This window comes from Chiroxiphia lanceolata, chromosome 2 (genome assembly GCF_009829145.1).
Source record: "Chiroxiphia lanceolata isolate bChiLan1 chromosome 2, bChiLan1.pri, whole genome shotgun sequence".
NCBI classification, from domain to species: domain Eukaryota; kingdom Metazoa; phylum Chordata; class Aves; order Passeriformes; family Pipridae; genus Chiroxiphia; species Chiroxiphia lanceolata.
In genome coordinates, this window is record NC_045638.1 from 18,533,717 (window position 1) to 18,561,224 (window position 27,508).

The 27,508-nt window shown below is 40.6% G+C and overlaps 2 protein-coding genes across 12 annotated transcripts in view; one reads left to right on the plus strand and one right to left on the minus strand.

Moving 5' to 3' along the window:
- The window catches only part of GPM6B (glycoprotein M6B), a 108,320-nt gene extending 81,703 nt beyond the window's left edge, over nucleotides 1–26,617 (plus strand). For 2 of the 9 annotated variants that reach the window (XM_032679384.1, XM_032679383.1), the window contains exons 2-8: nucleotides 1,534–1,653; nucleotides 12,325–12,511; nucleotides 15,931–16,087; nucleotides 19,241–19,412; nucleotides 21,293–21,366; nucleotides 21,675–21,740; nucleotides 24,065–26,617. In XM_032679384.1, the coding sequence (XP_032535275.1) occupies nucleotides 1,534–1,653; nucleotides 12,325–12,511; nucleotides 15,931–16,087; nucleotides 19,241–19,412; nucleotides 21,293–21,366; nucleotides 21,675–21,740; nucleotides 24,065–24,214 (926 nt within the window). In that variant the 3' untranslated portion in view covers nucleotides 24,215–26,617. Of the gene's footprint in view, nucleotides 1–1,533; nucleotides 1,654–4,331; nucleotides 4,414–12,324; nucleotides 12,512–15,930; nucleotides 16,088–19,240; nucleotides 19,413–21,292; nucleotides 21,367–21,674; nucleotides 21,741–22,092; nucleotides 22,131–22,438 lie in introns of those variants that run through there. The other 7 variants (XM_032679389.1, XM_032679387.1, XM_032679391.1 and 4 more) reach the window with 5 other exon arrangements.
- Nucleotides 26,618–27,049: 432 nt separating this feature from the next.
- OFD1 (OFD1 centriole and centriolar satellite protein) overlaps nucleotides 27,050–27,508 on the minus strand; it is a 30,291-nt gene continuing 29,832 nt past the window's right edge. For all 3 annotated transcript variants that reach the window (XM_032679380.1, XM_032679381.1, XM_032679382.1), the window contains one exon: nucleotides 27,050–27,248. In XM_032679380.1, coding sequence (XP_032535271.1) covers nucleotides 27,203–27,248 — 46 coding nt within the window. In that variant the 3' untranslated portion in view covers nucleotides 27,050–27,202. The remainder of the gene's footprint in view (nucleotides 27,249–27,508) is intronic.

Here is a 27,508-nt window from a genome sequence, read left to right on the forward strand (position 1 = left end):
ATTCAATTATTATGGCATTCCTTGTGATCTCACAAGCAGGATTGTTCCTCTGTAAGCAGAAGGAGATTATATCATCCTGAGTGTGCCCTGTCATTTTGGAGCAATACTTCCAACATATTTTGAGTTTTGTTATGCTCATAAGATGTGGAATTTGTCCTTCCTAAGAGAAAGGGTAAGCCATAAAAGACAGAATAATGTCTTTTATGGAAGATTTACTAGCTGATACCTGCTTGCTGGTTTGTGTGTCACATACAGAGAGGGGAGAATTACCAAGCCACAGAGTATCCTTTACAGAGCCTTTGATACTAAGTTTACATCCAAAACCCGAAAGACTGTGCTAGTATTGGGTGTTCATATCCTGATAAAGGAGACAAACAAATTCTTGTTTCAAATCTCTAGATCCAACATTTGGATTCAAGGCTAAAATTTTTTCTCTTCTTGACGTATGCAAATGTAGCTGTGCCAAACTCCTCATTGCACGAGCATCAAAACCGCATGAGAGAGGGACCAAGTACAAGACTTTCCAAGCCCCTCACAGGCTAGAAATTCATGGGTTTTCTACTCCCCTTCCCCTTGAAATTCATCTCTGATCTAGTCTAGAGTAGATGGGTTTTTCATCACCATAACCTTCGCTTCCTCCACTTGCCCAAACGCTACTGAATTGGATTTAATTTGGCCAAAAATGATGGTTGCTTTCTCATTTAGCCACTGTGGAGGAGGGCTCTGAGACATTTTAGGTAAACATCTGTCAGTGTCCCCCTGACAGCTTTGACAAGACCATAGCGGTGCCAGTGTAGGTTCAAAAGTGGTTTGATGTTTTACCAGTGGCCTCTTTCGGGGGGCTCAGAAACCCTGTGCCAATGAGTGTGCAGTGAGTGTGTGAGGTGAGGTGAGGTGAGGTGTGCTACTGTATGTGGGATCTTGTTGCTGAGCTTCATGTGTCCTCTGAAAAGATAAGAGAAGCATGACTGCTTTTCTTCATCATAAACCTGGACTAAGTCTGTTTTAAAACACTTGGTCCAGATTTTTGGATGTAAGCAGAACCTAAGTGAAATAAAGCTCACAGGGTTTTATTTTTTTAAGAAAGTAGTGGAGCAAACCTTTGTGTTTTCCCTACTTTTACAGAAAGCAATAAGATTTTTCTTTGACAGAATTATAGTATTTTTAAAAAAAAACAGGTAAAGTGGTTTTCTGTGACTCCTCCTTCCTTTACTTGTGGAGCAGAGCTTTTTGCCATGGACAAAGAGAGGGAGATCTGAGAGTGGGTGGGGGTAAGGAATAGAGTCCTTCCTTATGTGTTTTTAACTCAAAGCCTAGGCGGAGTTTTAGCTATTCAACCTTTCTTAACACATCTGTGAGCATTTCCCTGTTGATTGTCCCTCCTAATCCCTCTCTTGGTCTGTAAGGTTATGTTCTTTCAGTTCTGAAACTATAGCATATTTTTCTGGGCTCTTGTTTTTAAAGTTAAATGACTGAAAGTACTGAACTAAAGCTTGCTGGTGACACTGACTTTTTACCACCTAAAATTGGCAGTGATCACCAGACCAGAAATGGAAATTGGCAGGTACCACTGGATGTACAGGAGTTCAAGGCCACACCGGTACCATCATGTGCCAGCATTGAGAGGCAATATTAGTCCTTTGGGGATTCAAGGTAAATAAAGGGCTGGGTAAAAGGGAAATGAAGAGTTCAGAAATGGTAGTAGCATAAACTTAATGCTTTGCACTAGTCCTAACAATTTAAGATAAACGTTCTTCTATTTTTCTTATTTTGTTTGTTAAGGCTGTAAGGACTCTACTTCTTTTGTATGAATACTTGACTAAATATAAATTTCATTGTTAATGCTTTAAAGCCAATAATGTGTGGTGAGGGACAGCTTCCTTTTAATTGTGCTGCCAGATTGCTTCAAAACTGTTTACAGGTGAGATGTCATAGTAGGGGGGTTTATGCTGATGAATCTATCAGACTCATCAGCCACCAAGGCAGAAATTACACTAAAGCACATCTGACTTACTAGTCTCCTACAGTATGCTTCCTAGACAATATTCCATGGTTTTGTTTGCATTTTTCCCTTGCTAGAAGCACTAAGTGCATATGTCAGTTTAAAGGAGGATTTCAGCTGAGGCTTTAAAAAAAGGTTTGGTGATTCCACTTGCCTGTCCTTTTGATATCTGGCTTGAGACCTCAAAAAGATCCTATTTTGTTTTCCTGAAGCTTGATTTTAAGAGTCTGGGGGGGAAATGTAGTTTCGAACCATCTCAGAAAGGCACCTGAAATCAAGCTTGTGGTTGATTGCATTGGAAAATTCCAGTCTGACTGAGTGTTAGCACAGTGAGGGATATATATGCTCAGAGATAGCATTTGCAGCTAGCTCTATCCAGCAATCCTCTTCCCTTTATGGAGCTGATTGACTGAAGCTTGCTTGACAGCTTGTTTGCTGGAGATGCCTGCCTCCGCATCAGAGACTTTAATAGCAATTGCAGGGAAATATTCACCAAAGCTTGCTGCCTCATCCTTCCCCTTTCCAGTATATTTTCACACTTTTATTCTTTAGGATTCAAATGTTTATGTATTTCAAATGGCTTCTCCCCCCCCCCCCAAAATACCTAAGTTGCCGAGTATGATCTCCATCTTCAATATCAATATTCATTTGGACCATATTTTATGAAAAATTATCTGGGTGACAAGACTTGGGGCTGCCAGAAGATCTTCCCAAAGTTCAGATCAGTGCACATGGGATATTTTATACATGGAAGAAATGCTTCAGGAAGGAGCAGTAGATTTTGAATGCTGCCTTCTTGGGCTGTGGAAGACATGGAAGGAGCAGACTGGATGCCTGGTTATCAGGGTCTTGTGCCCCTTCAGCTGTCCCCAGTGATGAGACATGTCCTTATGTGCTGGCACAGATGAGCCAGGACATGTAGATGCACAGCCTTCTGTTCCAGCAACTGGGAGTCTGGCACCTAAAATGATACTAGAAACCCTTGTTTAGGCAACTGAGCCCTGTTCAGTCTGCCTTGGGAATGTTTCTGAACTAACATGCAGGTAAATGTGGTGGCTGTCATGGAGGAGTTGAAGATGAATGGGTTCTTGTTGATGGAGTGAAAAAAACCAGACCAACAAAGCCCAGAAATGTGAGTTCAAGGGAAGGTGCTTTAAATGGCTGCACTTGAAGAAATTAAAAAGCTTTTAGGCAGCAATGAAGCAGCTCTGAACAGGTCTTCAGTAAAACCAACCTTCCAGTGATGGATTAACTGCTGTGAAAATATTGGGTTTTGCTCCTTTTCCTTAGACTGGAGGGAAAATGTCATTTCAGTCTCAACACAAGTCCCTGCTATAGCATGCCTTCCTTCAGTGCTGGCCTGCAGCTCCCCACTGCTGGGTAGCCTTGGCTGCTGTGCTGAGATAACTTCTCTGTTTCTTTGACAAGCCACATTATTTCTGGGATGCCTTTGCAGTATGGATATTTCTACTTTGCCTCCTCTGTCAGTGTCCAGATGGACACTCTTGAGAGCACCTCTGGCAGTTCTCATGGCGTCCACCTCTTCTCCCAGGGTCTCCATGTACAATATGATCTCCCTTCCACAATTTAAACTTGAACAGCAAGAGAAGAGTCAGTGTGGGAGATTCACTGCAGTGCTGGATCCAAGATATCCCCAGAACACCTGCAACCTTAACGAGCCTTTCAAAACGCCTAAAACAATTTTTCCCCAGGAAGCAGAGTACCATCTTATTCTTTAGAAAGAGAAACTTTGCAATAGTTGTTTAACATGAGCTTAGCTGTAGGCACTCTTCCAGGCTGGGTGGGCGTTGTTTGCTTTATAGGAATCTTTTTTTTTTTCCAAAATTTGCTTTCCCCAGCAGCTGGGAGGTGTTTCATCTGCTTTGTGAGAGCATAAGGGCATGTGAATGTGGACTATCTCTCTGAAACAGCCTGCTCCCTTACCAAAGCAAGCTTAAATTTTGGAAGTAGTGTGGTGAAGACTCAGCTGGGGAAGTATCTGCATGAAAGCTGTTGCAGGGCAAAGGAATTCTGCAGTTATGGTTCTGGTTTCTTACTGCTCCTCTTGTTCCATAGCTGTGTAAACCCACAGTGGGGTAAATGTCTGGGAAGATCTTTGCATCTTCAGTTATCTATTAAATTGAAAATTTACCTTTTGAATTCTTAGATTTGTCAGGCTGGAATACATACACACAGTTTTAGTTCATAGCTCTAGGGAGAGAGAGGTTGTGTTTCTGTTTGCTTCTTTGTAGCTAGGGAGGAGTCAACTGGGGAAGCAGTCGGTAGCAGTGGCTGAAATCCAGTGTGGCAAAAGTCTTGCTCTCCTGCTGAGTGCTGAAGGCTGATGGAGAGTGAGGTGAGTTACAGCTGGCAGAAAGGTGAAGCTAAGAGTCTCAACTCCAGTCTTCCAGGTAAGATATTCACCTTTGATTAAAGTCAGCTTTAAAAGTCATGTCATCCAAGTTACAGGTTGAATCAAGGAAATCAAAACGTCCTTGCAGATTTTCTCAGAACTGCAGAAGTCACCCATGGGACTGAAATGCTTACGTGCTCTTGTGCTTCCCCCACTGAGCTTGCTTAGACCTTCAGACATTTGAATATCTTTAGCAGTCTGCCCATCAGTTCATCTCTTTTGTCTCTCTACCTCTAGTTTGTCCAAAATTACCACTTGGGCTGGCACCTATTGAAGCAGCAGTTTTTGCATGTTGACCCTACTGAGCGTTTCTCCAAAAAGACAAAAATAGGTGAAGCAAAGGGAAGGCGGCAAGGACAAGGGCAGAAAGGAAGAAAGGTCTTCAGGCATGTTGACATGAGCAGTGAGTTGTTGATATGTCAGCTGAGAGTTACAGCCACAGTTTGGACCAGCAACTGGCCTTGCTGGTGCAATGTGTTTGAACTTTGAGCTCTGCGTGTCAATGAGCACTTCCACATGCTCAGGCTGTGCTGAAGTCCCAAGGGTCATTTTGGATAATAAACCACTAGAACAAGTCTCCGGGAGGAATTATGCCAAAGCTTTTATCAATAATGCTTGATCTGTCCCTTATGTGAGAAGTCACCAGCTTTAAATCACCAGCTTAACTTTTTGTTCTGCAGAAGTAGCTAGAGCTAAAAAATATTCCTTCTCAAGAATTCCCATGGAAACCCGTTTGAAGTAAGGCCTTTTCCAAAGTATAAATTAGGTATTTTTCTTGTGCTGTGGTTTCTACTATTTCATAGGCCAAAAATATAACAGAGAAGACATGAATTGAAATAAACAAAGTTCTGCCTGACCTTTGTCCAAGAGCAGTAAAGGTGGACAAGAGCAATACTCTTGTCCCACTGTCCTATGGGGCAGTGACGTTCTTCCCATCTAAGTCTGACTCTGTGCTCTCACACAGCAAACACCTGGGATGGACACTTGAAATATGTATGGATGTAGTGATTCCTATTTTGTAGATTTCACTGTCTGAAAAAGATAACTTCAAAACACCTGTGAGCTTATGAGCCTGCCAGAGGAATGATATAGATGGGGAATGTGTGTATTTCACTAAATTTGAAGAAGGTAAACTAGATAAGGCCTGTAAAAACACATTCAGATCATGTGTCCTTGCATGAAATGGGTTTGGTTCTGTAGTGTGAATGCAAATTTTTTTATATAAGAAGTGTTGGTTTGGAAAGAAGAGATTTGGAAAAAAAAAAAAGGTTATGATTACTGCTGTCTGTTTTTACAGTCTTCTCTGCATCATTTAACAACATCCAGAAGAAACAAATCTTGCCTGGGTAAAAACAGCCTTTTCTCAAACTTGAATGTCATGCTTTCTTTAGCGAAGGGAAAAAAAATTAGCTTTTGCTGTGCATGAACATATATAACCTCTGCAAGGTTGTTTGATTTGTTTGGGTTTCTTTGTTTGTTTGTGGGGTTTTTTGTTAATCATGGTAACAAAAATGTGCTTCATTTTAAACCTGTGCTTATTGTATTTTTGGTGACATATTCAGGAGCCACTTGTTTTCATTATGTATACAATACCACAGAGATACTTGGTGCTCTGTGGATTTGAAAAGGGGTTTGCTAATGGTGCTTCCAGGCTGTGAGATGCTTGTTCGTAGTGTGCACCAGTTCTCCTGCTTTCTCTGTGTTGGTTTCCAGCACAGGAGGTGTGAACAAGGGCTTTTAGTTCTCTGCTACACAAAAATATGGAAGCATCTGACTGCTAACAGAGAATAAATACCTTCTCAGAAGTGGGGAACTGGCTGTATGACAGTTCTGAAACCAAGTATCTTGTATCCGTATCAAGAATATCTGGAGAATATGCAATTAATGCTGATAACCTCCAGAAAGGAGCTACTTTTTCTTCAAGTAGCTCTTAAATAGTAGAGATTGGGATGAGATTTACTGGATGGATCAGACTACCCTAGATCTCATTGCTTTTCACCTGAATGAAGCACCTTGTGCTAGCCACTGTGAAGGATAGCAGATGGGGTCTTGCTGCATTTCAGGTCAGATCCTTTGTGACAGCCCTGAGGGCTGTGTTCTCCAGAGGTCGTGTCTCCTCCATCACAGGTACTGTGCTGGCTAGGATGAAGTATTTATTAATGAAAAACCATGGAAGAGTGGGATGCAATTGCAGTGAGGAGTGTATCAATCTGGCTAGACTAAAGTGCACTTGCATTAAGTTTTCTGGCTCTCATGAGTTAATTTTCAGTATAAGTCAATTTCAAAACTTCTAATTTGGGTAGTACAAAAAGGCAAAATTAGGAAATATTGAACTTGAAAGGAAGTTTTCTGTAGAAGAGCTTTAAGAAGTTTGAGGGAGGAGAAGAAAGGATTTTTTCTGTTTCAGCTCATCATTTATTTAGTCTGTTTAATGTTAATCCAAAAGTGTGGTGAGTGAGCATTTATTTTAAGTAGTAACTGTATTTAGCTTTGTCTCATGTTTTGTAAATCAGCAAAATTTAAGATGAATAGGAATGGGTAAAGACAGAGCTTCAGCAAAGACTTCCTGGTCATTTAACACAGAACCTTTTTATTTTAGTGCCCTTATTAAACCATGGAGAGAAATTTGACACATGCTTTAAACTTATCCTTGTATGGTTAAGTGTTTCATCTTATTGTATTGTTGCCACTGACTCCTAGCTGCAGGTGTGCATGACAGATGTGGGAAGTAAGGTTATCTTACTGCCAGGTACTGACCTAGTCTCATAAAGAGAAGAAAGAGGTAAATTCTGATTTTGCTTCTGAGGTATTATTGTATTCTCACATCCCTCACAGCTTCTCCTGTAACTGTCAGTCACGCTGTAAGGTAGGAAAATGTACATCCTAGCATATATAAGCCATTTACTGTGGAAATTTAAAAAAAAAAGACAAATTGGTGGCAGACGGTAAAATTGGTATTTCCTTTTATTGATATAAAGTTCATTTTCTGACAAAAATCCATGTGGTTTAATCCATGTGATGGTATTATTCACACTTGGTATTGGGTAATCTTCAGCACTGGGGAAGCAGGAAGTGAATGTCAAGTACTGAGTTCTCTTACATTTATTTGAGAATTAGGAGTAATGCTACCAACACTAGGCTCCCGTGGATGTGTAATAGTAAGCCTGATTTACATGTGATGGCTGCATTTAAGATGTTATCTAATGCTGTTTCTTTCCTTGGATTTCTTGCAATCTTCTTTTTGTTAAAACAATTTCTCCCCCTGTGCTCCCTGGACTGTGGTGCTGAAGCCAACTGATTGTGGTCCTGTGGTGGAACATGATGTGTTATTTCTACCATGTATTAACTGGACAGGTGTCTAACATACCACAATTTCTAAAAATGTATTACACAATTACAGGAAGTAAGTTATGAGGAAAAAATGGTGCCCATTGCTTTATCTTTCAGAATACCAGAACAGATTTATGGGAGGGGGAGCAACTAAACTTCTAAGGAAAAGAAAGTGGAAACTAACTCAGAAAACAACCACAGGACACTGGAGGTTTAGGTACCTGAAATTGAGAGCTTTTCAAACCTCCTTTCAGGTTTTCTTTGTTCCTTGTTTTTTAATTCCATAGTGACCTGCCTGAGATACATCATGGCATGAGTTCAACCTGATAGGGGTTTGGGACATTAAGGGAGAGGCTGATTTTCTGTCCAGGAGGTGTGGACACTCTTCCTTTACATCATGTGTTCCATGCTATGCTTTGAGGGACAGCTCTGTGAACATCTGTCTGTCTCAGCTTTTCAAGTCTGGGCTTCAAAGAACTGATGTGTTAACTTCTAGAGCAAGCCCTAGGAATACTCTAGAAAGGTACCTCATCTCATTGTCTTTTGTCATTTCCAAACAACAGATCTGACCTTAGTAGGATGAGTTACAGTCTGAGAATTGCCTCTTCTCCTTTTTAATTTTTATTTTAGGACCTCCTTCCATTAATTCACTATTACCTTGCTATTCTGAGTTTAAATCTTAAAGCTGTACTTAAAGTAACAAAGAAGGTTTAGCCAAACAGTCACCATTCGGCATGGGAATTTGAATGGCTAAGCCCCTGCATACGTGCAATAGCGTGTACACTGCTGGGTAGATTGTATAATTGTTCTTCATACATTAAGCAACCAATTGCCGATTTATGTACATATGTAGGTTCATCCTTTACCAATTTCCTGTGACTGATAGCTTCCAGGAGATTAAAAGAATAGCCGGTTCCTGTTTCTTTCTCTTCTCTTTATTTTTGTCCTGTAGCAAGAATATTTGTGCGTGTGTGTGTGTGTTTAATAGCATTCATTCCCTAGAGAATAATCTCAGTCTTTGTTTTAGCTGGCCTCCTTCTGAGAGTGTGTTAAATCTGTAGCCAAGATCACAGGCAGCTCTGGGCAAATCATTGGGCTGTTATTAACCTGCCTCCATGGCAACTGCTGCACACCAGCCCGAGGACAAAAAATGTTTTTATTCTGCTGAGTTGCACAAAAGGTTCTAGTGATGCCTTGCACAAAATGGTCATTGAAAAGGGAGATGCAGTGATGTGTGTTTGTGCTCTACAGTTTCATATTTAAATCATTTTACACTGTTACATTGGGAGTGGATATACAGCTGAAAAGTTCAGCATTTTGACCATATGGAGAGTAAAAACTAGCAGAAAATCGGAACAAAACTTATTTTAATACAACTTAACTTTTGTCAACTTGAGTTCACAGGCTTTCAGCCTACAGTTGTCATCAATGTGTTAGCAAATTATTTTGTAAACATGAACTAGGCAAACATCATCATGGGTTTCCAGTTGTATTGTATGAAGATAGTCACTGACTTGGGGTTACAGAAAGAGATCATAAAGCAGGTTTCCTGAAAAGCTTTCATTTTTTTCAGGACTCCTCTGATTTGCTTCAATGCTTGTTAGGGAAGCTTGGTAAGTGTATCTTAGTTCTTGATGAGCTTCAAATTGTAGCTGGTTTTGAAAGCGGCTCTTGGCAGTACTGTTTAAGGCTTATGTTAAAAATTATATCAGTTATATTGCTTAGGCTAGGCATGGATTTATTCTGCTCATAAAGAGTGTTCACAGTGGGATCTGGGGGAAGGTCTGGCAGCCCCAGCTCTGTGATGAGATTGTGTCCTGAAGTTAGTTACCCTCTGGCAGGAGGCTGTGCAGCTCTGCTGTCAATTTGGGTGCAGAATGACTAGGTATGGATGGATGCTGTCTCTTGGAAATGTGCTCATTTGGGATGCTTCATGCACTTGCAAGCTAGCTGCATGCTATTTCCAAGTGTACCGAAGTCCCTCTGCTTCCTGCTTTAGTCTTCGGGTGAAGGTGAGTAGCTCCTGGAGGTCCACATTTGGGCAGTTTTCTCTGTCTTGCTCAAAATAATGTGGTTGCTTTGGGCACCTCTTAGGGCATCCCTTGGCCATGACCTGCACTGATAAAATGAGGGCCACCCAAATACTGTGATGCCTTTTCACCTGGACTTTAGAGGAAGACAAATAGTATGGCCAGCAAGATGCTCTGTGCAGCTTGCCAGTGGCTGTGAGGTGAGAGGGGGTTTGCCACTGTTGGCTTGTGTTCGAGGGTCTGTGGATTAGTGGCAGATATTGTCATGTGTTTGGGTAAGGGATCCAACAAACTCCCCAGGGCGAATGTTCTGCCAGTGGCCTGGAAAGCCATCTGTGCAGTGTGGGGTACTGGGAGGACAAGTACCTAGTTAGAGAGTGTTAAATGTCAGTCCTGGGTCTACACCAGTTTTTAGTTTTGTCAAGCAGGCTGCTCCCATTATCCGAAACCAGCAGTTTTTCTTTTGGATCTTGTCAGTCCCTTGGTTTCACTTCCAGCTGTTTTTATTTCCTATCTTCGATGGGATCCTTCTACATAGCACTCTTGGGATCAGCATGATTTAGGTGATCAATCTCCTCCACACTGAGCAATGATCTGGCGTTTAGTCACCTTCTGCTTTAGGAGTGCAGCCCAAAAGGTACTTTGTTTTGTGCTGGCCTGTGGCCACATGTGTGTTGAGCATTGTCTGCTGGGTTGGAGCGTGGTTACTCTTGGATAATCCTTCATGGCTAATCCTGCACCAGGTGCTAGCATTTCTTGGATTAACTCTGGGAGGCTTGGACCTGACCCAGGAGCAGATGCTGCGGAGGCGAGCCAGCCTCACGTGTATGACTGCTGTTGCGTGTGGCTTGTGAGCTGCACTCAGGCAGAATCCCTAAAGCAGAGGATTGCTCTGCAAGGTGTGGGATCTGAATTCAGCTTTGGATCTCTGTGATAAAATGAGACCCAGAGATGATTTCCTCTGATAGCATGCATTTGGATTTTGTTTGCCCCTTCACTGCTGAGCTGCAGTGTTTGTTCATTCGGCAGTATTTTTGTCATGAAGATAGTTCTGACTGAATGGACTCCAGCTGTGGTCTAGACTATAAAAGCTTCCCAGGCTTGTTTCTATACAATTAAATCTTGTCTGCAGTTAGTGAAGTGGCGTTTCATAAGTCATTTTGATAGTGATAACTGCTTAAGCCTGACTAGAGCACTTGCTAGTGACTCTCTAAAAGAAGAGTTTCTCACTTATGAAATGGAAAGCTTTCAATTACTGGATGCATATTATTCACGGAAGTGCTTCATGGAGGTGCCTACTCTGCAACTCATTCGTTAATGGGAAAGGGAGTGGGATAAAAATAAACTTGCCTCGTGTGGTGGCTGGAGACTTGCTGATCTTTGTAAGGAATTTTTTGGGTGGGAAGGTGTGATGTGATGTCCTTGTTCACCAGCTGTTTCCTTGCCTTCAAATGCTTTGTCCCTTCAGCACATTGCTGTAGAAGCAGCGAGCTCTTCCTGCGACATGCAATACTGGTCACTCCATTAAGTGTTGTCTTAATGGCTTGTGTTTTGTGCAGTTGTATGAAATGCACATTAATGGAGACAGCTTAATGCCATCACCCTGAAGTAATGAATTGGTATGGATTGCCATTACCATTATAGCGCAGTTAAAAGCTGTGCTTGTTTCCGATTTACATTCCCCAGCTTTGTAAGCAGATGGGTTTTCAGGCCACGCAGTTGGAAGGAACCTGGCAATTCAGCTGCAACCTCCTTATTACAGTGTTCGTACAAACAGCAGTTCTGGGGGGTATTTTGTTAACTCAGACTGCTTAAATGATGCATTTCAGTTGATTATGCTACTGCAAACTGTATTCAGGGATCACTGTAAATCCAGTGTATCCTGTAAAGATGGAAATGTACTGTAATACGGCTTCATACAGCTGCCCTCAATAAAAATTTTTATTCTTTGGTCCCCATTCAATTTTTCTGTTGTTGAAGTATTTGTATCCCTACAACCTGATATTGATTTATACAAAAAGATAATTTGGGAGTCATGGGAGAGCGTAGGGTAGTTAAGTTTTGCAGACCTAAATATGTTCCTCTTCCAATGAAAGTGCAAACTCTCTTACTTTTCCAAAAAGCTTCATTGTCTTGAGTATTTGCTTCTCTGACTCCCAGAATGTTGCCAGCATAGCTGGTGCTCCTGCCGTTAGTAATGCTGAAATGTGGTGAGCTCTGTATGAGCAGCTGAATTGCAATGGATCACTTCAGACAGTGATTTTTTTTCTTTTTCCATTTCATAGGCTGTCTCATCGATCTCCTCTTGATTCTGTAAAGAGAGGAGCACTCAGCCCACTTTCTGGGCTTTGAGTCCATACCAACAGATCTGTAGGTCACTGCTTTAGAGGGTGATGCTGTCTTGTACCACATATAGATTTTTTGCTTAGCATGTCAATGCCTGGGCCTTTTAATCCCTGTGGCTTTTACCAAGTGGAGGACAAATATTCTTTTCCTCATAATTTGCTTTTTGCTCATGACGTTTCTTTTGCTTTCTCTCTTCTGCTTAGGTTGCTTTGAATGTTGCATTAAGTGCCTAGGAGGAGTGCCATATGCTTCGCTCGTGGCAACCATTCTCTGCTTCTCGGGGGTAGCGTTGTTTTGTGGCTGTGGCCACGTGGCGCTCACGGGAACCGTGTCTATCCTCGAGCAGCACTTCTCCACGACTGCCAGTGACCATGCTTTGCTGAGTGAAGTGTAAGTATGCCTCCCATTTCCATTATTCATCATAACAGGCTCATGCTAAATGAGTAGAGATGGATTCAGACTTCCGCCTCCATTCCTGAGTGTTCGGTTGCTTGTTTTCCTAGCAGCACTTGGTAGTTTATTGGTGTTCACATACAAAGAACTGAAGTGTGTATCCTGCTAAACCAGTTTATATGGGGATCAGTACTATTTAATATCTTCATCAATATCATGAACAGTGGAACTGAGTGCACCCTCAGCAAATTTGCAGATGACACCAAGCTGAGTGGTGCAGCTTGTTTACCTGAAACAAAGGATGCCATCCAGAGGGACCTTGAGAGCCTTGAGAAGTGGGACTTGTGTGGACCTCACAATGTTCACCAAGGCCAAGTGCAAGGTGCTGCACATGGGTCAGAGCAATGCCCAGTACCACTACATGCTGACAGATGAAGGGATTGAGAGCAGCCTGACTTGGGGGTGCTGGTGGATGAAACCCTGGACGTGAGCTGGCAATGTGCACTCGCAGCCCAGCAAACCAGTTGTATTCTGGGCTGCATCAAAAACAGTGTGACCAGCAGGGTGAGGGATGTGATTCTGCACCTCCACTCCACCCTGGTGAGACCCCACCTGGAATACTGTGTCCAGCTCAGGGTTCCTCAGCACAGGAAAGACATGGACCTGTTGGAGTGAGTCAAGAAGAGGCCTCAAAGATGATCAGAGGGCTGGAGCACCTCTCCTATGAAGACAGGCTGAGAGAGTTGGGGCTGCTCAGCCTGGAAAAGAGAAGGCTCTGGGGAGACTTTGTACCAGCCTTCCAATACCTAAAAGGACCAACAAGAAAGCTGGAGAGGGACTTTTTACCAGAGGCTGTTTTGACAAAACAAGGGGTAACGATTTTAATCTGAGAGTAGGTTTAGTGTTCGTTGGTGACATAAAGTTGGAAGGAATGACAGGAATAATAGGGAAGCATGGTTCTGTCCATCCTCTCTCAGAAGAAGCTGGACTGGTATATGAGAAAAAACTGGAAAGGTCTGCAAACACAGCCTTTGGACATAATCACTCATGAAATATTTGGGTCTTTTACGCTCCCGAGGCTTCCCTATGAGGCCAGAGGAAGGTCTGGAGTGCAGCATCAGGGCCTGTGCTCAGCACTCAGCCCCACCAGTGTGCCATGCATGTCTGTGAGAGGGGGCTCCTGTGGTGAGCACTGTGGGCGTGGCACATGTTGGGGTGCACGGGCATCGAGCAAGGCACCTTTACTTTGCTTACCTACCCCAAAGACCCAGCTTTTAGGATATCTGAAGATTTTGGTATCATGGTCCAACACAGCACACTTAATTCTCCTTATTTTCTTTTTAATTTCTGTTGTCACTGACTCCCTTTATATGCTTGTAAGCATAGACCTCCCAGTTTGCTGCATGCCCTCCTATCACTGGCATCAGTCCCACAGCACCTTTTCAGGGCTTCCCCCTCCATAAGACCCTCTGTGCTCAGACTGGCTCTGGGACTGCTCCCCGCTGGGGTCCCCCCTCGCAGCACTGCCCACACTCAGTCTCTGGCTGTGGCTGGGCAGTGTGTCCCCAGCTCCAGTGCATGAGCCACGAGGACCCTGCAGTTATCCACAACTTTTAGTGAGAAACTGTAAGCAGCTGTTCTTCAGTAACTGAATAATAAAACACCCTGTGCTTGTATCAGTCTTCGTTTGAGCAAAATAGAAGAAATTGCAAAAGCAGCAGTAACAGGCAGCAAGTTTCACATTTTGGGGAACAATGTTTCTTGTCAAGTCAGCATCAGCAGCTGGGGAAATGCATAATTCCTACCAAAGCAGCTCAGGGCTTGGGTTCTGTGGAGCCAAGGAGGCATGGCAGGCAGAAGAGATGTTAGAAAGGGGCAAATAATTGAAGCCTACAGAGATATAAAATAAATGAAAAATACGTTAGTAGGACACCCTTTGGAAAAGACTTTTTTAACCACTTTTCCTACTACTAATTTCTGGTAACATGCACTGAGTCTCTCCTGGACTCTTAATGATGCTGAAATGAATTCTTCTGTACTCTATTAAATCCTGAATTAATTTTTTCATGCTTTGCAGCACAGGTGCAACAGATTTATCCTGTTATTTTTAATCAGTTTGGAAAACAAATATAACACTTCCCACATAAAATTTTAAATGAGCAATATCCTATTTTTATACAAGGATAACATTTAACTATATAAATGGTGGTAATCAATTTTCTTTAAGCTAAAACGTGCATATGCTTTTTGGAGATCTGTGCTAGCAGCTACTTAATGGAGAGTGGCAAGAATTAGAAAATAAAATCTGAGGAAAATATATTTATCCTTAGAAAACTGGTAATGTGGATGCATAAAATTAACCTCTTTGTTCTGTGAATAGCTTCATCCAAAATAACCCTCCCAGCAATCAAATTACTTTTAAGAAGTTCTGGGGAAGTTGTACTAATAACAAAGTATCACTTTTGGAGACCAGAAGTGTTGTATGGAAGATCTGGCATTCTAATCCTTCAAAACAATTGGCTTCAGATACTAGATCTGATTGATAATATTTAGAAGTTATTCTTTCCATTTACCTATTCTATCGTTGCAGATGGTAGATTTTTAAGGAATCGAGAACTTTCGCAAATAATATCTGAGGGAGGTGCTTATACTGTGTGCCCTGAGATCTTTTTTCTCTGGGTGGTTCCAGAGTACCTAAAATGGAAACATTTCCATAAATTTTTAAAAAAATTTATTTACATTATGGGGAGCTCAACACTGTTGTGACTCAAGGCACTGAAACTACCTGCTCACTTGGAAGTACCCTTCTAGGCTGTAGAACAACCATTCCTCCTCAGGAGAAGTCACTACTCACTGCATACTCACTGAGTTTTGTATCAGACAAATACTGCTGAATTTAAAAATTTTTGCAAACATACATTAACTGGATTTTACAAGTGAAAATAGTGAATTTGAGAGACTGCTTCCTTTCCCTAAACCTGAAGAATCGCCATGGAGCCTGGTAGTTCAACCAGGAGTTCAGCTCCAGGTTTTGCCCATTTCAAAGCCCTGCATTGTCCCTGTCAGACATTCCCAAGTTAAGTGTCAGGATCAGTAACAGGAAAAAGAAAACCTCCATAATGGAGATGTGAAACTGCAGTTTTAACCTGGTGAGTAATATTAGTCAGTATAAGGACTGCAGCACAAGCAGGGGATGCTCAGGTGGATGCAAGACTAATGCACATCAGTGTTGCTTACCTGGAAAGTGGGGCAGTCATACCAGTGCTCTCTTGCAGCCTGCTTGCTTAAAATGCTAAGGAGCCTTGAACTTTGTTTCAAGAAAAAGAGTTCTCTCTAATTTATTAAGACTTGGGAGGACTGACTTTGTTTTTATAGGACTGAAATCTAATTATATCTTTTTTTCTCTTCCATTGTAGAATACAGCTAATGCAGTATGTAATTTATGGCATTGCGTCATTTTTCTTCTTATATGGAATAATCCTTTTGGCAGAAGGTTTTTATACAACAAGTGCTGTGAAGGAGCTGCATGGAGAGTTCAAAACGACAGCCTGCGGCCGCTGCATCAGTGGAATGGTGAGTAGCATCAGAACTGAGAACAGCAGTCTTTGCTGGCTAAAACCTGTTGGGCTTGGTTTGACTCCTGTGGTTTTGAACAACAATGTATTGCTGCCTTCTTTTTTAATTCGTTTCGGGTGGTCAGGGTCAATCCCTGGTCTTGGTCCCGCTTTGAACTTCAGGAGTGCTTGGTCAAATTGAAATTCTGCAGATGGACTGCTGGGGTGCTGCCGTGGCCTCCCCGGTCATCAAGGTGAACCCCCTAGTCTGAACTAAACTGGGGGAGACTGTTAATTTTAAAACACTTAATGTGAGCCAAAATTAATTTTGTGCTTTTAAATATGTAACATCAGTGATGCTTAAAGGCAGAATGTTAAATGGCTGTGGTTTGCAGAGCTATTTAGATATCAAACTGTAATGCCTCTGACTTCCATAGTTAGTTTTGCTTGAGTGTCTGGATCCTTCAAACAAACAGTAATGAATGAATGAAGCTTCACAACATCTTTGCACTTGAGTCAAGTACTGATTTGCAGATGGCAAAAGGCATACAGATAGAATAGTGAGTCTTTTTCACAAAGCTGAAACATTTAAAGCCTTAAAGTTACAAGCCATATTCCCTTCAGTATACTTCTGTATTAGAACAAAATTGTAAGCAAAGTTTAACTAAAAATAAAACTTCAAATTCTCACCCACATTGTCCCCTAGGGCGCACTCTGCAAGAACAGCCATAACTATGTTTCTGAGACAGGATTTCAAAGCTATTACTGAAAATCTGAATTCAAAGCTCATAGTTTTGGAGGAAGCTAAGCAGTATGACAGATCGCCCACGGGAAAGTGTGGGTGAAAAGAGAAGAGGCTTTTGATCGTTGCATTTTAATATACAGTCTGTATCCTGTACTTAAAAAATATATACTTTCAGCTGGTTAAATACAAAAGAGATGCATGTTTATTTTCACGAGAGTTAGCAATTTTCCGCTGTGCTGTTGGGTACTTACTGAATTTTCCAACAGCTAATAAAAATAAGGCACCTGATAATTTTCCAGTTAAGCAGCTATTTACTCACTCTTTTTCTAGCAAGTATGGTCTTCACCAAGGAGCAAAATTAGATCTAAAGCAGTGCTTTTCAAAGACCCAAAATAAAGTAGAAACATACACATGCGTGCATCTCATCAGTGCAGACAATTGTTTATGCAACTGAGTAGTTGCAGGCACATGATTGTCGGCTGGTTATACAAATACCAGCATGGCACGTGGAAATATGAGAGAAAGCTATTTTCATGTTTGCCCATATTTGTCCAGACAGTGAAGGAGAGAATTTACCAACTCAGTAATGGCTTGGAGCTCTTGTAAGACGTATTAATGTTTGGCAGTGACAGGAAAAGTGCCTGTATACTGCTGTGTAAAACTCTAGGCTTAGAACAAGGTTTGCAAGGAGATATAATATTTAACAGACTAGTCAATGCAGCTGGGTACAGGCAACAAGGTTTTGGACATGCAGTGGTGTTTTCTTTTGCCTCTTTCATCAGGAGCTCCTCTACTTCTTCCTTTGTTACATTACTGAGTGAGGTCCTGAAAGGCAGTCCCATCTTGCATAAGGTTATTACAGAAGACAGACTTCCAGCTTCCCTAAATTATTTGTGTTGGCTCTGGTAACACAGAATAGCCATTTCCCACAGTTATCACTTTAAATGTGAGAATGAGTGTATTTTTTTTCTGGCTATTTCTTAGGAGTTCAAGGCTTTGTGCACTTCCTCTTGTGCACACTTGCACATACACGTATGCAAACTGATGTTTTATGTATAGTGTATCTGTAGAAATCCTTTAACCTGGTCCACTTGGTCCTTCCCAAAATCCAAAGAGAGGATCCTTAATTCGCACATAAAGCATAAAGGTCTGGTATGTGGCACTATCTAATAGGAAAAGAGGTATTTCAGTTGAGTTGAATATAAATTAAAGTCTAGCTGGGGTTTTATGGGCCATGGTTTTGCAAGCACTTCCACCTCCTCACACACCACTTTTGTTGACTGAAACCTAACCAGTTGCTCAGCTTTTGCTCTAATGCTTGGGGGATTATTCAGTGCATCTGGCAAAAAAACCTATGAGGATGCAAACTTCCACCACTGCAACATTAGTTCAGTCTTGTGGTTCTGGGTCAGACTGACACAACCTCCCCCCTGAGAGCCTTTCCCATCCTTGCTGTAGCACACAAGTTTTAAGTAAGATAGGAGGGCACCAGTGATTTACTGGAAGTAAAGCCTTTCCAGTCCACCTACAGTTAAGAGAGAACAGCTACAGCCAATGGTGAAAGGAGAACACAGAAGATGTAACAGCATTCCCCCGCTTTCCAAGTAGGATCCGAATCCTAGTCTCTCCATGAGGAGGGAGATAGCAACTGGTGCCAGAGCTACTGTTTCACCATAAAACTCAGAAGAGGAGGGAAAAGGGAAGGGGCCAATTGGGAGGGGGAAGCTGGAGACTTCCAAAGCAATCAGTTCCCCACCTTATAATCTTACAAAAGAAAATGCACAGAATATTTTTTTTTAAAAAGAACAAACCCAAACCAGCAAATTTCACTGGATAAACCCATGATTCTCTAAGGGGAGTAACTAATTTGCTTCTTGGCAATGTGTATGATATCAACTGAATCCTTCTAATCTGCTGTTAATGGTCATGGCATGTTTGCAAACATAGGTATTTTTAAATGTTATATTCCAAATTGATTTCAATAAAGCAGAGAGTATGGGAGAGCTCTGGAACATCAATTCACTGTGTTGTTTTGATTTGCAAGTTGCATAGAAATGCTAGTGTGTTATAGTTAATTAAAAAAAAAAAACCTTAAATTGATTTTTGTTGGAATTTTATTGGTTTTAGCCTACAAACAGCATCCCTGCTTAGCAGAGAATCTTGAGAAATCAGTGGACTGCTCTTTCATCTGTTTTCTCAAGCAGGCTGATTAAAAAGGAAATGTCTGAATTACTTTCTTAGTAGCACTTAAACTACCAAAGTAACTGTAAACAACGAGAATACTGATTTTTTTGTGCTTGGAAATCAAATGTTTTCTTACCTGCATTCTGCAAGTGTGCTTAAAGATTATTTTGAAGCATTTTTAAGGAAAATTCAAATAGTCTTTTCAAAGAATAAATGCAAAGTGTTTGTGTTTTCTCTGCCCAGTTTGTTTTCCTCACCTATGTGCTTGGAGTGGCCTGGCTCGGGGTCTTTGGCTTCTCTGCTGTGCCTGTCTTTATGTTCTATAACATATGGTCAACTTGTGAAGTCATCAAGTCTCTTCAGACAAATGTGACGGTTCCAGGGGACCAGATCTGCGTGGATATCAGGCAATACGGTACTCATTTTAATCCTGATTAAATGCTTCATCTTTCTCCTCGGTCTGCCTTCAGTAGTTTTGTCTCAGCCTTAGCAGACGAGTCAAATGCAAAAGCATCTTCTATCTCTGAATGCAGTATTACTTTTCTAATTAATTCACATTACACTGCTCTCTCTCCAGATGCAATCAATTTAACTGAACTGGCAAGTCATTTATCTAAAATGATTTTGTAGCAGTTTCCAATACTGTAGTATTAGGTTTGAAAATAGATCAGCCTCAGAATAAACTGCTTGGAAACAGTGCTGAGAAATAGATAACCAGATTGTGGTTTTTGAACCCACATACATATATTCTTTCCTTTCAGAAAGTTGTTTTACATTTAAAGATGAAGTTAACACCTGAACGTTGCTCTAACGATTACTTTCAGTTAAAAACCCCAAAACCTGCAATTAAAAGTCTGCCTTAACTAATAATAAATTAATACTGCTTTCTGATGACACGCAGAAATCTGAGGGAACTGGGAGGATAGCTTAAAATAGGGTCAGGCTTTTCAAGTTGTTCGTTCCTTAAGGTGAGTTTTTCCTGAAGTTAATCTTTTCAGCTTCCCTTGTGCAGAAGTTCTTTTGTCACCATTACTTTTGGCTTGATTTTAGCTAGCATTTTCTATGAATGTTTCTTTCTTTGGACTAAGTCATTCAAAGCTGAGAAAATGGATTCAGAGTTGAAAAAGTAAGAAAGCTTGGTTTTGCTCTCCTGTCCAGGTAAGTCCAGTAGAAGAAAAGATATACTAATTTTAAAAGCAAGAAGTACTCAAATCAGGTAAATGTTTGCAGCCTGTTTTAGCGGCTGACAGAAAGAGGCTGGGAAGACATTTCCTTCAGCAGCAAAGCCTGAGAATGAAGGGAGATGTGCTCCTCCACTTTCCTGCTCCTCCTGGTTGTGTGGTAGCTGTATTAGTGCAGTATAGGGCTGTGTTGTTGCTCTGATCAGTAAAATCATCTGGGTTTCAATGCATAATGGGAGAGAGCAGCAACTTAACAGGCAACTTACTGCTGTCACTGAACTGTCCTCGCATTTTTGGATGGAAGTGGTAGCTAAAAGGCTTCAATTATATATTGCAGATACAGAAAAGCTGACTTTAAAGTAAATCCTGTAAAATCTTTTTGAAATTATTCAATGACCTGCTGCCTACGGAGTTGCTAATTCCAACCAGCTGGGTTGAAATGAGAAGTTGTATGGGGAGACAAACTGGTTTTCTCCTAATTCAAATGGGTTTTGCTTAAACTTTACATCTGTTACAGGCCTAAAAGTTTAGGTTATTTCAGATCTCCTAGATCCTGCTGACTTTTCAGACTTTCAGTTTTGTAAGAAAAGTAATTGGGAGTAAATGAGGTGCATCAGACTGAATTTTCTTGTAGCAGTGTTCACTTGATGCTTTTTACCTATTGGAACTAAACCAGAAAAAAATCCCATAATTCTTCCCTCTAGCTCCAAATTCACACTCTTCCACAGTAGTTACTTGCTCAAGTAGAATTTAATCTAGTAAGTGCTATCCTGAAAAGTGCCAAGTACCTCTGAGATGCAGATTCTCTCCTTGGTGCTAAGTGGGGGAGTAGGCAGCATGCAACTGGACCCAAAGTGCAAAAACCCAACCGTTTGGCTGCCATATGGGAAAACCACATCTGAGAACATGCCTTGGCAGCAAGCCTTGGTGTGAGGAGAAAGCATAACTTGAGGGAGTTGTTTTAATTCCTCCTGCCAACTCAGAGCTGTACTGGTCAATGCACAGATGCCCAGAATGGGAACACAACTGGCAAGTGGGTGGAAGAGATGAGAGAGGAACAGAAAGTGTGTGTTGATTGCTAAAATTAGTGGTTTCTTTTGCTGTGGTATTTCAGGTATTATCCCTTGGAATGCTGTACCTGGCAAAGCCTGTGGCCCGATTTTAGAGAACATCTGCAACACGAATGAGGTACAGAAATGTGACCTGTGTGCAGCTTTTGCCTACAAGTTACTTGGGCATCATGTAATAAATAACGTGATGAAAGTTTTTGGAGAGAACTCATATATTAGTATAAAGAATTGCTTTAAACACAACACTGAAATAATTGTTATGTCATCCATAAAAATGAAAATTATTTCAGAACATTTTTATTTTCTAAAGCTTTGCTACCTTGCTACAAAGATGGGTTTATTACCATTATTCTCTAGAACACTTGAAATGCATTTTATACTATCCCAATGAATTACCTAAATGTTTTTAATATGTTTTTTCTTCAGTTCTACATGTCTTATCACCTGTTCATTGTGGCTTGTGCTGGAGCTGGTGCCACTGTCATAGCACTGGTGGGTAGTATTTTTTTGTTTTATTATGTAAAATGTTCATTTCAGGCTTAAGATGCTTTAAGATTGAATTTTGTGCATATTAAAAACAGTGATACTAGACATTAAGGAGGGTGAGCTGTAATCTATTTGCTGCTATGGTTTGGTCATTATAAGTCAGCAGGTCCCCAACTTTTGCTTTAAGAAGTCATCTTAACCCGCCTCCCACATACTTCGAAAAAAATTATTTGCATGTCCTTTGAAAAATCCTACTTCTATCCACTATTTCTTCTTTTATGTCCATTATTTATTTTCACTTTTGTAGTTTATTTGATCAGCCACTTGTAACCTCTTGGTTTTTTTTGTCTGGACCCAGGCAGATTGACTAGTCCAAGCCTGCAATGCCAGTTACAGGTAGCAGTTGGGAAAAGGGATGTTAACAAGATGACTTGCTTCCTATGTCTAACGCTTCTTTTAGTGGCCAGCTTCTAACCTTGTGCCAGCCAAACCCAGGTGTAACATTCACAATTTGTTGACAGAATAGCCTAGGGTCTGTTTTGGGTTATCCTCCCCAGATAAATGGCAAGTTATTTATCTTGCATCTTCACCCTGGAAGAAGCTCAGAACAACGTCTTTTGTAAAAGTATCAACAGTTGCCCAAGTGGGCTTGAGCCGTCACCTTGTTGTATCTTACTCTCCTGTATTTTGTTCTCTTCCACCAGCTGATCTACATGATGGCTACTACATATAACTATGCTGTTTTGAAGTTTAAGAGTCGGGAAGATTGCTGCACTAAATTCTAAATTGTATAAGCCCAGTAAAGAGCTGCATTGCGTAGCTTGAAATACCACTGACACCCTAGGCTAAAAGTCTAGCTTTCTGAATTTTGTTACAGTAATTGTAAATAGCTTCAGTAAGCATCATTTAGCTTATCAGATTAATAAAATGACTTCTTGTATATGAACTATGATGTGGATGAGATCTGGCTATTTTTTTTATGTTGAGAGGATTCAGTTACTGTAGGGGTGTTTATAAAGCATCCTTCTGAAAAGGGGATGTTTTCATTTCAAGTCTCCACTTGCTTTCTAACAGTCATCTCAAACAAATACTGGAAACAGTTCAGGGTCAAAATTATTAATTTATTCTTTAGCGTGAAAGCCAAATACAAATACCCCCAAGCATACAATATATATAATGCAAAAGCAAAGGAATAGTAAAGTAGTGCCAGTCTTTTTTGGCAGAGACCAGGTATTATGAATTAATATGCTTGTAGTTCCAAGTGATTCCATGGATGATGAAGTCAATTTTTTTCTCTTACTCCAAGTAATTGTCAAATCATGCTCTTTCTAGAAGAAAATATATCCTTGTCTTAGCTCTGCGTAAAACAATCACATTCTTTCTTTTGGACCCTGAACTAGTAAGCAATGGTATATAAATCGCTTCTGTTCTTGTGTGACTGCACTTTAGTAACTGATTTCTCAGTAGCCAGATCTCAAAAATGTAAGTATGACTGCACGGGAAGCAAAACCATGCATAGATCACAAGGAACTTTTTACACTGTTGGGGGTAAAAAAAAGAGAAGTGAATCAGTGTTTTCAAATGTAGATGTTTTTGCATGAAGTATGGGGAAAAAGAAGTTGGCAAGAGACAAATGCACAAACTAGAAAAAAATCTACACAATAATTAAAAAAAGAGAACCGTTTGTTATGTAAAACTCTTCACCTGAGGTTGGACATTGGAAGTTTAAAATGTAGCTATAAAAATACAGGATTAAGACTTCTTAACCCAGAGATTGCATGCTTTTGCTTAGTTTTGGACTCATACTTTGATGTTTAATTTTTCAGTGTGTTAATGTAGCCTTGATCGTGTAAATAAAACGGTTCACAGTTTCAGGTCTTTTCCATGGGGAGGGTGGAATTCTCATCTGCTTGTTGGGGGGAAAGAGATACCAGGCTCTGGCCTTGGATATGCATAAACACCACAACCTCAGAAAGCAGTTCTTCTGAGCACCTCATAGGTTACAGATTACGTATATTGCCACGTACAAAACTGTTTTCCTGCTTCCCCCCATTCTGCATTTTAATTGATCCGTACGACTCTGTAGCTCTTTTTAATATTGTTATACTAACTTTCTCTGAATTGTGAATAACCAACTGAATTATTAGCATGCCAAATTCTAGAGATCTTTGAAAATAGCCTCTGTGCTTGTTTTAATAACAGAATGCTTATTAACGTAGAATAACTTGGTTTTTTGGTTGTTGTTTTAAAAAGCGTCTATTAATCTAACTACCAGCTTGCTTTGCCTCTTGACATGCTCACTCGCCATCATGCTCACCCTTCTCTTCCAGATCCACTTCCTCATGATACTGTCTTCTAACTGGGCCTACTTAAAGGATGCAAGCAAAATGCAGGCCTACCAAGATATCAAAGCAAAAGAAGAGCAGGAGCTTCAGGATATCCAGTCTCGGTCAAAAGAGCAACTCAATTCTTACACATAAATGTTTGCCACAGTAATTCAGCAGAAGAGTTCTGTAGCTCTGACAAATCAGCAAATAGCTGCTCTGCAGTACAGATGTGTGTCTACCAAACAAAATTAGAGAGAAGTGCAAAAGCTTCACATTCCAGCTCCTGGAACACTTTAATAGGGAAATCTTCCCATGGGTAATCTTCCATCCTTTCATACAGAGAATGGAGGGTTTATTCCAGGCATTTTAAAAGGCAACACTTTACAAAAAGCGACCAAATGATTCTTTTTTGAGACTTTTGGTGTTTAACATTTGACTTGTTCTACAGCATCATGTCCTGCACCAAACCGTGGCAAGTGCTCCAAACCAGCAGGCAGGAGATCTGTGCAGACCTCAGGCACAGGCACGTGCACGGTGTGTGATTGAGTGTCTCCCAAACAAACCTGTAGCCAGCTGGGATTCCTGACGTAGGCTTCTGCTTACGTGAGGCGCAGCTGCAGCATCTCCCAAGTTGCAAGGAGGCTGTCTTGGAACGTGGGCCACAGGAGCAGCACCCCACCCTGGTGCCACACTTGTCCATGATGAGGCCCTCACGTCCCTGTGCTTACCTGAGTGTCGAGCAGATGTCCCAAGTTTTAATCTTTCTATTAACTATTTAATGGAATGTAGACCCCTGGGTCTGGATAATGATCCCCTTCTTTGAAAATAAATGTCAGCTTTGCCTTAATATTTATTTTCTATAAATGTCTTAGCATTTATATAGTGGCAGGAGACCATTATCCTACATTTTAAATAAGCGAAAAGTGTTACCTTATTAAAATGACACTGATTTGACTATTCCAAATGAGCGGATGAGAAAGTTTGCAGAGTTTTACACAAACAATAAAAATTACAGCCATAAAAAATAATACAGGATGTCCACCTTTTTCTATCTTGGTGCTTAGCAAATTTATAGTCAGTGCTTATGTGTTTTCCTTTTTACAAATTAATTAGCACACTAAGAAAACGTGGTGTTCAGAAAAAAAAAAAACAAAAGAAAAACAAACAAACTGGTGCCATTTTAAAGTCATTACCCATAGAAGTCTGCCTTCTAATTAATGGTTTTTTTCAGAAGCATTCAGTGATATCTTGAGTATTAGTGATGGTATATTTGGTGTTTGTTCTATATGATATATATATATATATAAATGTTGGGGGGGAAAAAGTAAAAATACATCATTCATTTGAAAAAATTAAATATTCAAGTCATACCCCTGCTAAGCTGATGTGTGGTTTGATAGTTCTAACTGTTTGCTGAATATACATCAAAGGAAGCACAAATTCCTTCAAATCAGTACTATGAGAAAAGGTATTTTTTGGGGGTATTAACTTCAACTATAATTTTTTTGTTAAATATTGAAGTCTAATTTGACAGTTTCAAAAAAGGGGCAAAGTTGATTGATGTAGAGCAAATATGACAAAATAGCCTAGTGTATGTTCTTACCTGTTGCATGAAGGAGACATTTCTACAGCAATGCAGGTGATGTTCTAGCCCAGTGTTTGCATAAGGGTAATAATGGAGGCAGTGTCTTAAAGCCTAATTCTTTTCTAATTCAGTGTAGCTATTACTGGGAGTTTTTGAAGTTTTGTTTAAGTAGTCTAATATTTTTATGTAAAGAGCATTAAATTTTGCTATGTATAAATTTTTGTAACCTAACAGTGAATCAATATTTTCTATCAGTGCCAAGGGCTTCCTGTAGTTACATCCAAGTGTTAAAATAAATATTTGTAGATAATAGACAACACTTGTGTATGCTTATTTGAAAACAGACCTACAGCTACTCCATGGCAGTGCATCTCTAGGCTTTTTGTCTCTATCCGAAGTGAAACACGTTGTGTTCCCCAGTCCCCGCTCCCTCCTGCAGGGAAGGGGATGCCCTGTAGGTGCACGCTGCAGTGTGGTGAGGCAGCCAGTGTGTCTAGCATGAAGTAGTGGTAGTTGTTCCAGGCCAGCATAATGCAACAAGCACTACCCGTCCCGTTCCCGACACCGAACAGGAGGAGTCTCTCAGAAATTTTGTGAAGGCCAACGTGGCTGCAACAGCAAATTAAGCAGCATGTAAAATTAAGACTAGCCACCATCTCACATTTTAGCTTCATTTCAAAAAGCAAAGTTTGTATCTGTCACGGTTTTGGTACGTTGTGTTTCAACATCCAGTGAATTCAAGACAGAGCTTTGTTTTTTGCCCCTAAATTCTGTCAAACTTGGCTTCATGTTCTTGTAGTTAGATCAAGATGAGCAGCCTCAAATGCAGTGCAAGTTGTAATATATGCTGCCACCCAAAATTACTTCATTGATAAAAACTACTGTATTTTATACTGTAAATAAAGTTTAATGATCTTGCCTATAATCTACCTACAAAATACAAAGCTTAAATAAAGATGAGTTAAATAGCACTTTTATTTTAATCTCTCCATTCTGGGCTGGTTAATACCACAAGGTGATACATGAGATGGGCTGCTTTTGGAAGTGGTTGCTGCCCCTGCCACAGCAGTAGAATGGGCATGTTAGTTTGAGTCTGTCACACTCGACACTCTGTGTAAGCCAAGTGACTCCATGGGACACCTTTAAAAGCAGGTGATGATGACCGAATGTTTTGTTACCTGCACACAGTTACTTTCACCCACACATTGCACCATTTGGAGAAGAAGGGGTTGGGAGGTGGGGGTTGTCAAAGTTTCCAGGAATTCAATGCCCAAACAAATCTACCCAAACATCCTGATTGGTTTCTGTTCTCTGCTTTGTCCTTTCTCTAACCCTACCCAAGGGCTTCCTCCTGGATTAGTGGCACATCAGGACTCACTATTTGAAGTCAATGACTGAAGTGATGAGACGGCTCAAAATCAGCTTTATTAATTTATAATTACACAGCCTGCAATGTTAGTGCTTAACATTTATTACAACCTTTTACAGGCAGAAAGCTGCTTTAACAACATCTTTCTTATCATAATAATTAAAATTAAAAAATCAGTAGCTATTGTTCACCAGAAGCTTTCATCCATGTCTCCATGAGAAATGTCTGCAACACTGTATTGATAATAGAGAGAGAAAGTGGTATGAGTCCAAAGTAGTTCTTGTCTTAAATATTAAATATTAATACTCATTTTAAAAAGAGAGTAAAGAGACTGCCTCTGCTGCAATTCTCTGGATGTTTCAGGGAACTAATGGCAATAAGACAGCCCTTAAGGGTGAGGATTTGGGCCTTCATTAACTGAAAGCCATTACCTATCTCTCAAAAAGCAGAACTGTCTATCTGCTGCTTCTGTAGTGCTTACCCAGTGAAAACA